Source organism: Alligator mississippiensis, chromosome 1, assembly GCF_030867095.1.
Source record: "Alligator mississippiensis isolate rAllMis1 chromosome 1, rAllMis1, whole genome shotgun sequence".
NCBI lineage: Eukaryota > Metazoa > Chordata > Crocodylia > Alligatoridae > Alligator > Alligator mississippiensis.
In genome coordinates, this window is record NC_081824.1 from 176,352,396 (window position 1) to 176,364,831 (window position 12,436).

The 12,436-nt window shown below is 45.0% G+C and overlaps 1 protein-coding gene across 1 annotated transcript in view; it reads left to right on the forward strand.

Annotated features, from left to right (window-relative positions):
* Nucleotides 1-12,436, forward strand: part of TOGARAM2 (TOG array regulator of axonemal microtubules 2) — a 53,246-nt gene that overhangs the window by 21,327 nt on the left and 19,483 nt on the right. The window contains exons 9-13 of the mRNA XM_059717187.1: nt 1,748-1,913; nt 4,934-5,107; nt 6,874-7,015; nt 8,546-8,651; nt 11,947-12,182. Of these exons, the coding sequence (XP_059573170.1) occupies nt 1,748-1,913; nt 4,934-5,107; nt 6,874-7,015; nt 8,546-8,651; nt 11,947-12,182 (824 nt within the window). The remainder of the gene's footprint in view (nt 1-1,747; nt 1,914-4,933; nt 5,108-6,873; nt 7,016-8,545; nt 8,652-11,946; nt 12,183-12,436) is intronic.

The window sequence follows — 12,436 nt, forward strand, 5'->3', positions numbered from 1 at the left end:
GATTATACACACATAGCATATTAGGGATCACAGGCACTAGATAAATATAAATGATAAATAGCTGTGAAAATGTTAAACTTCCTCTGCAGAGATTCCAGTCCCAAAGGAACTCAGCTGAGGAGTTGTACATTGCCTGTGTGCTCTTACTGAAAAAGGAGATGCAGAGATCATTGTTTGGCAGATGGCAATTAGTTTATACAGAAAGAGTCCTTTCTCACACTTAATAATGCACAAAACATGCATGTTCAGGGCAATCCAAAGTGCGCTTGCATTTAGAAGAAAATATTCACATGTGGTCAGTTTTCTGCCTTCAGAAGACCTTAAATTGCCTTTGCATTTTGTTCCATGTGTACGGTCTTTCACGTACGTGGAGAGTTTGTGCCTGAGCTCTTAAAGCTGAGTGCACAGCAGCACAGGGGAGCAAACCTGACAGAATCCAACTGAGATACCAAAATTCTAAGGGGTGGCAGTGAGTGAAAGGATCAAAATATTTGCTATTATTTATAGCATATATTATAGATCATATATTAGGGGTGAAAAAAGCACTTACATCTGCATCATCTTTCATTTTGGCAACATCTGATAATGTTTCATTGAGTACAATCATGTTGAGTTTCCAGCATGATCTTTCCATTTTCCAAATCTGGCAACACTGAGGGGAAATAATTTAAAAGAGTTAAAAATAATATAAGGGAGCTTGCTTTTCCATACACCTTTTTGCTGGCTGCATTTCTTGTTTCAAAGTATAATCCATCTATTCACTTTCCAGCCTCTTAGACCTCCAGAGGTGTAAATGAATGCCTCTAAATTTGACCAGATCTCTTTTTTTTTTTTAGTTTAACTGTATGTGGGAAAAGTTGGGCGCAGATGGAAATTATATTTGTCATGCAAACAGCCCCTTGATAATGCTGTGCCCAAGCAGAAGAGCATGACTGCAGAGCCCTCTGATCACTTGACAAATTAGTGCTCATTGTATGAGGGTTCAAATGAAGATGCTCCAAAGCAGAGCAACTTCATTAATTTCTGTCTGTTCCAGCTGCAACAGCAGCCTGGCCTGAGCTGCTGCCTTGGGATGGGAGGAGGAAAAAGTAGGGGAGGGAGGTCCCTTCTGGGATTTTCTCAGCCCTGCTGGAGCGGGGAGGTGGGTGACTTGGAGCCCCTCACCTTGGTTGGGCTCCAGTCTACCCATTTCCTCCCTGCCCCCCACTCCAGTGGGGCTGAAAACCCCAAAACAACTACCGGCCCCTGCCTTTCCCCCCTCTCCTTCAGAGACAGCAGCCAAGCTGCAAGAGTGGGGCCAGAGTCAAGGAAAGAGCCAGGAGAAGACACAGCCTCTCTCCCTGGATCCACTCCAAGTTGGAGCCAATCCTCTACCCTTCTGATCCAAAACCTATTGTCTGTTGGGTCAGAAAAATCAGTCTAACTCATGGCAATTTCTATGAATCACCATGAGTTGGACCTGGAAGCTGCACATCTGTATGCACCCATTATGCCTAAAAGTACTTGGATGTAGGCTGAACCATAACTAATTTTGCGCTATTGCACCACAGCATTCCTGCCGCTGTCACAGTGCGAAGTGCTGAGTGTTTATGTCCCTCTGTGTCTTGATGTCCATCTTGCTGGAGTCATCTGATCCCAGCAGTCTTTCCTGCCCAAGTGCAAGGGGGGCTGGACCTGATGATCTGTAAGGTCCCTTCCAGCCCCTAACATATATGAAATGATGGTGATATGTTCCCACTGTGTCCAGATCCATGTCACCATCTCCAAGTCAGCTCAGGAGAAATTGCGTCAGAAGCAAATGAAAGAGATGGAGCTTTTGCGTCGAGAGAGGGAGAAAGAGAGGGAAAAGGAAAGGTCCCTGCAGCTCCGGGAACAACTTCAGAGTGTGGACCCCAGGGGTATTGCTCAGGAAGGTAAGTGGCTGCTACATGCCTCTGGCCTGTACCATATGTAGTCATTGGCACCTGTGTAGAATGCAAAATTCTATCACATAGGCTGGTAGTATGTTGTACCTCAAATACACTATATGAGTGAATACAGAGAGTGTGAGTGCCTATGGTTTAGGGTCACTATATTCCATTCTTATAATCAGAGTTGCAGGTCAGGAAGATCTCTTTGGAGAAGCAATCGTTATTGCCACAGGCATTGTCCATAGATTATCTAACCCCAGTTCAAATCTCCTGATAGGAACTGCTACATTTCTCTACTTCTGGTGTGCTTGGAAGGAGCTCCTTTCAGTATGCAGTCAGTCTGAGAAATCTATAGAAAGAGACTTTCACCCAAGGGTGGCTGATCATGGGTCCCACCTAGCCCAGATAGCATGATGTAAGGTGCTGATAAAGGTCCCTATTACTGTAGTTCTTGAGTGCAGCATGCTCCATAATGGATTTTTTCTCACAAAACCCCAGTAGGATAGAGTGAGTCTATTTTTCCTATCTAACAAATGGGGAATGGGAAGAAAAGACTAAAGGTGAAATCTAAAAAAGCACATGGGCATCTGAAATGTGATAAGCAAAAACCCAGGCTAACTACAGACACAACACTTTGTCAGGAAATGTTAGTTTGAATCATTGAATTATAAAAATGAGGGTTGGAAGGGACCTCAGGAGGTCATCTAGTCCAACCCCCTGCTCAAAGCAGGACCAACCCCAACTAGATCATCCCAGCCAAGGCTTTGTCAAATTGGGCCATAAAAACCTCCAAGGATGGAGATTCCACCACTTCTCTAGGTAATCCATTCCAGTGCTTCACCACCCTGTTAGTGAGAGTTTTTCCTACTATCCAACCTAAACCTCCTTGCTGCAACTTGAGACCATTGCTCTTTGTTCTGTCATCTGTCACCACTGAAAACAGCCCAGCTCCATCCTCTTTGGAACCACCCTTCAGGCAGTTGAAGGCTACTATCAAATCCCCCCTCAGCCTTCTCTTCTGCAGACTAAATAACCCCAGGTCTCTCAGCCTCTCCTCAGAAGTTGTGCCGCAGGCGCCGAAATACTTAGGTACTCTAAGTTCTGATATTGGACTTGGCCATAACTGTTGCCCTAATGGATGATCTGAATGGTTGGTACACCTTTCTTCTGCTTAAGGCCTGCTGGGATAGGTAAACTATGCACTTCTTGGGCCGAAGTCCCTTAAGGATGCCACTCCAGTAGGTGCCCTCTGACCACGCTGACACTCCTCAAAAGTACTGAATTCAATATAAGGCACAGCACTTTCATGAGAAACATGCAGGAAGAGGAGGTTCTATTAATGTAATAGCCCAGTGCTTGGAGTGCTTGCCCAGGAAGTGGGAGACCTGGGTTACAAGCTCTCTTTAGCCTGCTGGATTGTATATAGGATTGTATGAGCTTGAATCACAACTGTCTGCCACAGCCCAGGAGAATTCCCAGAAAATAGGCAATAGGCAAGGCTGGAATAGGCCCACACAGCACCTGTCAGCTTCCACCCCGAATTGCAGCTAGGCCAGTGTGCAGAAAGGAATGCAAGATTCCTTTCCTTGACAGTGAGAAAGCAAGCGAGCAAGTGACAGAGCAAGAAAGTAGTGCCAGGCCTAGGACACTTGGGTCTGACTCCAAGTGACTTGCTCACAGTTAGACAGGAAGTCTGTGGCAGTGCAGGATATTCTACAAGGTCACCTCTGCTTTTTATTGCTCTGAGTTGGTGGAGTGAATTTAGTGCTGGATTAACAGCCTGGAGGCTGGTCAGTACCTAACCATGGGAGTAGCCTTCCTCTTTAATAATATGGTTGCTGATGATAATAGGATTTAACATTTCTATAGTGCTTTTCATGCAAGATCTCAAACCACTTCACAAACGAATCTGAAAAGTAATTATTCCCACTTTGCAGCTAGTGAAACTCAGTCATACAGTGGCTCACCCAAAGCCACCCAGGGGAGTCACTGGCTGAGCCAGAACCCAGACCTCATGTTCCCCAGCTACAGACTTTATCCATTGATTCATTTTACCATGCAGATCAGACTTGGGCTTTTGCAGCATGTCTTTCATGTTGCAGCAGAGCCTGCTGTGACAAAAAGAAAAGCCAATGAGTCCAAAAGAATGTTTATAACTAAGTTATAACCTGGATTAATTTAAATAAAAATGTTTCTAATTAAAATATGAAGAAAGATCCTGCTCACACAGGAAGACAAATCACCTTCGGAAACACCCCCAAGAAGCATATGTTTTTGGAAAGTCTGAATAGTTCACGTGTTGCATATACATATATGGGAGAGTAAAGTGTGTGTGTACGTGTATAAAATATATATATATAAAATATATTTTCGATATTAAATATATATATAAAATATACACTACAGCACAACTTATAGGCTCTGACTTAATTGCAACTAACAAGCGTTGATTGTACTGCGGCACAAACTCCAAGGAGTGCGGCAGCAGGGAAAGTTGCAAGTCAGCACTCAGCCCAAGGGTATTCTACAAGGTTACCTCTACTCTTTATTGCTGTGAGTTGGTGAAGTGAATTTAGTGCTGGATTGACAGCCCCTGGAGGCATAAATCCTCCACTCATCTCAACAGTGGCTAGAACAGAGGAAGTGGGATGCTAAGTTTCCTTTATCCTTTATAGAAAGTACTGCTATATTCTACCATTATGATGCCCAGCACTACAGCTTATGATAGTGTTGCCTCTGTTTGGATTCTTATGGACAGTACTGTGGTACTTTTCTGTAAAGGACAACCCCCTCCCCACCCCCCTTTGCCCAGTATCAACCCCTTAGCCACAGGCACCGACTCTTATTTTTGCGGGGGGGGGGGGGACTAAGATGATAGACATGGACATTTTTAAGCATTTCAGGTGACGGCCCTCTTCCCAAGGGGGACCAGGGCCTTCAGGCCCCTGCATATTCAACGTCTATGCTTTGAGCTATCCAGTCCATCACTGGAAAAAATGACTACTCCCCTTCCACTCTTTCAGTTTCCACAGGCTTTGGCCCACTTAATACCAATGGGCTCATCTCTATTTCACCCAGCATGAGCAACCCATGCAGAGCCAGCTTTGGTGTTGCCTTAAAGAAAAGAGTCAACAGGCCGTCTTTGCCAAGCATCCCCATCATCAATCATGAGAGCAGCTTCCTGCGCCACTCTTCAGGTGAGATTTGCTTTGTCTGTGGGGAACAGGGGATAGACCAGATGCAGCTCCGAGCACAGGTCCAGGGTGCCTTGGTCCATGGATGCCAGTGATCCCTGGTTCAAATTCTGCTCTCATTTGCACTGGTATAAATTCATAGTAAGCATAGAGAAGTTGTTCCAGACTGAGTGACACTGAAATGAGCCTTCGTATAGCTCAGGGAAAGTCTGCCTGAATAAGGAGTTAGTAGAACTCCAGGTTTGGGTGCTTCATTCATTTTGAATGTCTCATTTTTTTTTGCTGCTGTTGTTGCAACTTCATCTCCCTTTTAGGATGTTATTTGCACGTTCAGAAAAGCTTTTATGTGTGCATATCCTGTAAAGTTACACGAGCTCCAATGCAGCCAATCTGGATTTCCTTATTTACATATGTGATCAGACTAAGTTACCTCCTCCTCTCCCCAGAAGGTTCCTGTGTTGTTGCATGACTTTTCAACGATTATCCTTATTGTCTTCCTGTATAGAACAGCAGAAATAAGTTGTTTGCAGGTATGGCATTATACAATAATGCTATCACAGCCAGAGATGGATATAGACATCCAGCCTTTGGGATCAGATCTGGGACACATGAACTGGACACAGGCTATACTCACAGCCTATTGCTTAAATACAATGACAGATGTGGAAAGCTTCATGGGGATGTTCAAACTGTTTGTCCTCTGCAGTAAATTCACAAAGGACAAAGGGAAATAGCTAGTGACTCTGGTCCCTCTTGTTCTGAAAGCATCTGTTCTGTTTGAAGAGCTTATGATGGGATTTCATAAACTATTGCAAGATAAGAAGGGTTTGGCTGGGTCTGTATCCATATCCCATCAGAGATTCTTTTCCCTTTCTATTTAGGATGAGATTTACAAAAATGATCAGATTGACCACCTTTGAAAATCTCATCCTTAAATTTTGGTATTATATTTCTTCCATGCCATGTGGACACAATATAATTATATGTCCACTATTCATTGAAGTGTTATGTGATAACTATAATCAGCCTATCTAGAACTCACAGAGCTTTATTTACAGTTTAGAAGACAAACATTTCTTACATCTAGATCTTTAGATGTGGATTTTTTTACCTCTAACACTCCTGATGGCACATGGGTTCCCTGACAAATTTGTTGTCTAGTATATTTGCATTTGCCATTACTTCATCTTCTTACCTTGACTACCATAAGGGTTATACATTTTAAATTATCTGCAAAAGAAAGCTTAGCTTTTGCACAGCTTATAAACAAACCTATTTGATGATGAATATATTCTATCCCAGCACTCTTGATGTGCACTGAATGTACAGCTCTCCAAAACAAAAATGTTTACAAGACTCATAAAACTATGAAAAACACAAATTTCTACATTCCCAGTGCCAAGGTAAAATGAATTCCTGTGTGAATTGGCAGACTTTCCACTTAAGTGGTAAGAGTTTGAATGCTGGGAAAACTATGAGCCAGATCTTCCACTGGAGCCAGTGAAGCTGCCCCAGTTTACAAGAGTTGAGGATGTTTTTTTCTCTTTTCTTGAGTTCATGTTGCGTAAACATTTGTGATGTGAAACTTTTCAAACTCATGAAAATGAGATTGCTGACATCTGACACAGACAAACAGCAACCGGAGTTAACCATTAGAGGGGGCAGAGTTAAAATCAGACTCCTTCAGGAACCTTGGCTGAAACCTTTGCTATAGAATGGGGACCAGCACCGCCATATTTATGTCAGCGTGTTTGATTTTGTACTTACAGCTAACTCTCTGCCAGCAAATATTCTGGGTTCTTCAGAGTGGGAGGAGGAGTCTGAAAGTGGGGATATGTCCGAAATGAGACCCTTCTCTCTCCCAGAGCAGGGGATGATGGATGCACTCAAGTGGCTCAGTAGCAATGACTGGTGAGGAAAATCTCTGCCCTTCCTTCCTCCTTGTATGCCCCTCAGCAGCTGTCTCCTCCAAAGCTGTGTTCAGAGCCTCCACAATACATTTCCTCTTCATTTGATATGAGGTAGTAAAAACCTCCCCAGCCATTATCCAAACTGGGTCTCCTACTCCTAGTTGTACTGCTGTGTTGGTGCAGAGCAGGTTAGCTTACCTTGTTTGGTGCTATCCTCTTTTGGATCTTTGTGTAGCCTCAAATGGTAGTTCCAGAGAAGAGGTAAAATCATGGAGCAATCAAAAGGTTCTCCATCTAGAAACCAGTGTTCCCCAGACATCACTTCCCTCTCATGATTCCCAGTCAAAGGAGGTGAACACTTCTTCAGTGGTCACAAAGATAGAAGCAGGTTTTGGCCCTAGCTTGTGAAAGGCTTCAAGATGCTGGGGGAGGTAGAGTTTTGTCCATTGTTACCTTCCCTTCTGGTCTCACTGCTGCAAGTGTGGGTAAAACCAGTGGGTTTCCTTCCCTCCTTTTGTGGTTGGAGGGCGGTGGTCATTTGGAAAACTGCAGCCTCCCTTATCTCTCTAAATTACAGGTCTGTGCGCAGAGCCCAAGCCATCACTTGCATTGCTTGGGGTGAAGGGACTTCTTGAGTTTCAATGCAAGAGGAGAAACAGCGTGGAACTGTTCTTCTTGCAGCCTTTCTACATGATGATTTGGGAGCATGGGATGAGGACAGTACTTTTATTAGGGAGCCAGGATCTCCTGAATCACTTTCCCCCCACTTCCTGCTATTTAGGTAGACACAGAGCAGGGGGTGGAGAATTTCTATGAGCTCTGGAGGAGACTGGGCCTAATTATGATTCAAGTTTCATCAGAGTATATCCAAAGTGATTCCATTCACTTCCAGTACAGTTATTCTGGACCATAGTGTACTTTGCTGTATAAACACAGGTGTATGGTTTTACTTAAATATCTTCCCCTTCCTCCTCTGTTCCTCTGGTTTCCTCTCCACTATTGTAAGTATGAGCAGGACTAGCCCAGGTCTGTTGTGATGGGGCTATTGTTTCCGAAGACTGTGTTTCTTGTTGCTTATCAAGAGGTGGCACTGTTAGCTCAGTGAGGGAGGTCAGGAAACAGATTAGCAACATCAATAGGGGTTATAAGAGAGAGAGGCAAATTATGTCTCCTGAGTCCAAATGGAGATGGAAAATCCATAGTCTGCCATGAAAATCTGTAGATTTCTCAAGGCTGGAGTCTATCATGTAGAACGAGTGAATCAATCATACACCTTCCTCCAGGCCACGTCCCTGGGGAATTGCATGGAGTAGCTATTAAGGGTTAGAAAGTCATTTTTTTTTTTTAAGTGAACATTTTGTTAATAGGCAGTTTTCTGGAAAATGTAGTGCATTTGCTTCTCAGGCCTCAATTGTTGAGCTTTGGAGTATGTTTCATTTTCCAGACTGAATTCCAGGTTGCATTTAGCACTGTGCTTAGCAAAATGCAACGCTGGACCAATGATATTTTCCTCTTTGTCTATCTTTTTCAGGCAGCTGAAAGAGAAAGGACTCTCTGGCATCCGCCGTCTGGCTACCTGCCATTCAGAAGTCCTCCTTAGTAGAATTCATGATGTTTCGTTGGCAGTTATCAGAGAGGTAAGATATGGGTGCTTCATGTTTATCCCTTGTACCTCCTCATGCAGCATAAAGAGTAGATATGCATGTTTATCCTTATCTCCACTTTTATCTCTATATTTTAGTTCTGTTTCTATATGTCTGTTTCTGAAAGCTAGACTTATACATATGATAGCTGTCTCTACATGTAGTGAATCTATGCCTAGATGTAGTGTAAAAATGATGTTGTAGCTGTCATGGTCTAGAAATTGAGAGAGGCAAGGATTTCTTAGGGTGATATCTTTTATTGGATCAGCTATGTAGTTGGGATAAAATTAGATAAGCTTTCGAATGCATGATGTTCTCCCTCAGGTCTCAGTTTTCTAACTTGTTGCTACTGTAAATATAAACTTGAATAGTCCAATAAATCCTTGCCTCTTGCGTGCACCTTTCTGTGGCATGAGTGGGTGCATGCATGTATCATCTCTGAGTTAGGGCAATGATTCTCAACCAGGGTGTGGTGGCACCCTGGGGTGCCTTGGGATCCTTTTACAGCTATTGCAGGGTGCTGTGCAATGTTAGTGCTGTTAGGTGTGCAGCCCTGATTCACAAGATAAACCCAGAGATTTCAAATAGGAATCCATAGTGTCAAAAGCATTCTGACCTGTTGTGGTCTTTCTGAGTTTTTTTGCAACAGAAGAATTGTTCTCTTATTTTTCACAGTCAAAAAATGAGTGAAAACTAAGAGCTGGCCTTTTCTGAGGTGGGCCCCAAGTCTAAGCAGGTTGACAACAGCTGATTTAGGGATTATCATTTTGCATTTTACAGACATGGAGACTGAGGCCTCTTGAAGGTGATTTACCAGATCCCAGTCTGGCTTGTTGTCAGTCAGGATGATGGGAGCCTTTGGCTCCCAGGCCTATGTGCAGCCTTGTGAGAGAGAGTCTCTCTGTCTCTCTCTCTGTCTCTCTCTCTGAGCTGCTGACATGGAAGACAGGTACCTATTTCTCGTGGGTCCTCCAGGGATCCAGGTTTTCCATTTGCCATGGAAAAATGGAGAAAAACATGGATTTCCCCCTTTACTTGAGGAAAACACGGATTTTTCATTTTAACAGAGAAACCCACATATTTTGCACTTTTGCAAGAAGCTGTCTGCAGTTTGGCAGAGTTCCAGGGCCTGGGAGGGAGCAGGAGGAGGGCAGGCAGGCAGGGGGCACCATGTGCATGTATATGCCCAGGGCTGCCTGGCAGCCTGGAGGGCAGCTCCTGTAGATAGTGGGGGTGGGGATTGGTGCCCCCATAGGGAGGGAGGAATTGGGTAGGGCTGGGGCTGAGGCTGCTGCCCAGCTGGGGGTGTCTGGATCTTGGGCCCAGGGCTGCAATGCATGGCTGCAGGGCCCTTATAGGGAGTGGAATGGGGCCATGGGCGGCTCATCCAGGGGTGGGGACAGTGGGGCTGGCTCCCTGTCACTGTGCACACTCTCAGGGAGGCAGGAGGGACCTGTGCCCCCCAGATCTGTGTGCAGGGCAGGGGCAGGCTTAATGCTGCGAGCTCTGCACGACCCTGGCAACGTGTCCCCTGCCCACATGGCAGCAGCGGGGGCAGCTGCACGGGGTTGTGCCCTTCACTGCTGCTGCACAGGCAGGGGACACATCACCAGGGCAGCGCAGAGCTCACAATGGCAAGGAGATGCCCGCACGACCCCACTGTTCCCTGCAGAGCTGGGTTGCACTCGCTAGGCTGCGGAGGCCCTGGGGGAGGGCAGCAGGGTGGGAGCCCAAGCCCACAGCGGACAGCCATGTTTGCCCCCACCCCACACACAGATCTGGGGGGCATGGGTCCAGGCTGCAGCAGCCGCTACCTCCTGCCAGGGGCAGAGTGCTACAGACCTGGGTCCCTGGCCCTATAGCCCTGGCAGTTTGGGGGATAGGGGGCTGTGGATGGGGGGCGAGGGGCACCAGCAGGTGTAGGGGGGGAAGTGAGTGGCATGAGCAGGGCCGGGGGGCTGTGGCAGGATTTGAGTGACTCTGGTGATGTTAAGGCCTACAGAGCCTTTAGTTGTCTAGTTTCAGACCTTCAGGATTCAGACCACCTCTTCCAACTTTGATATTCAGGATTGGGAGAGTTAGAGGTGTTCACATTGTACTTTACAGCTGAGGGGCCTCTCCCATTCTTCCATTGATTTTACATTTAGGAAGGTGCCTCTGTCTCTCTTTCAGAAGATCAACTGCCAAGACATGGGTTTCTTTTGTTTTACTCCTGTTCCAGATGTTGCTTTTATGGTCCAGGTGTTACATTCTCTAGTCCTTTGTATTATACTTTAAAAAAATAAAATAAGGAATTAAGATGGACACTGGATCATCTTCTGCTAAAGGACAATGCTGACTTATCTTTCAAAAACAATCTTTTGGCTTCCAGTTGCTTGTCTGTTCTAGTCTTTGGGACCATGTTTTGTCAACAGAGCCCAATCCAAAGTAGTGTTGAGTGCACTAAACTTCATGACTGGAGGTTAACTTCTATATTTCAAGGACAGGGGGATGATTAGGTGAAAAAATCAATGCTGCAAATGGTTAAGTCAGTTGGTGATAGATGCGTGGTTTGGGGGTCAAAGCCATTCCAAGTCCTTAGTTCCCTCCCAGCTCCAACCCATGCCGAACTCCCAGTGATTCAATGGGAATTAGGAGAGCTCAGCATCATGGAGGATCAGGCCCATGTGTACCATTATTTTCCAATGGTCTTTATGTATCTTAACTAATCCTCACAACCAGAGGCAGACAAAATGTTTTGGTGAATCATTTATTCTTAAGAAGATGCAGTTTGGGATCAGTCAAACTTATTTTGCAGACTTATACAAATTCAGTAACTTGGTTTTGGCTACAGAAAAGGGGGGAATGGGGACACATACAAAATGGGTTATTTCAGTTTTTCTTAAAAAAAGAAAAAAAAGATTTTATTTTTTGGGCTTCCTGAAGGAATCAGTGTTACCCATCTCCCTTATCTCCAGCACAGCAGTGGTTAAGACACTCACTTTGAAAGGGAGATCAAAAGCTAAATTAGAGAAGTCAAGGGCTCAGTACTGCCTGAACTTGGTTGAGTGTTCTTTACCCCACAACAATCCTGTTGCATTGAGTGATTTGCCAAAGGCCACAGAAAGAGTTGGTGTCAGTCAGGGGTAGATCTGTGCTTCCTAGTGTTGACTCGGAACAGTAGATTATATATTTCCCTTTGAAATGGCATGTGGGTCTGCCTTTCCCGGGGCCCTCTGGATATGTCAAAATCAATCCCTTTTTCCCTAAAATGACTCTTGTGTCCTGTTCGTGACTTTGCCTCCTACAGATTAGTAATCTCCGCTCAAAGGTGTCTCGCTTTGCTATCAGCACCCTTGGTGAGCTCTTTAGGACCATGAAGAAGCACATGGACCAGGAGGTGGAGGAGACAGCTCGGGTCCTGCTCCAGAAGACGGGGGATTCCAGCGAGTTCATTCAGAAAGTGGCTGATCAATCTCTTGGCCTCATGGTGGGGAATGTGACCCCCGCAAGAGCAATGGCTGCCCTTATGGCTAATGGAGTAAAGTAGGTGACTCTCCTAGTCCAATCTATGTCGCCACTAATTGCTTGCCTCCATCAGAAAGAGTGGTGGGGAATCCCTTGGGCTGGGTTCTTCTACAGCTCTTTGGAATTTCATCACCGACATCCCATTTACACTTAGCAATGTTGATAGTACACTACACCAGGAAGACCTCTGTTTTATCAGAGTCCGTCAATGTTGTTCAAATAATATGGCAGTGGGGATGTGATAGATTATTGGAAAGGACTATTTTATATTT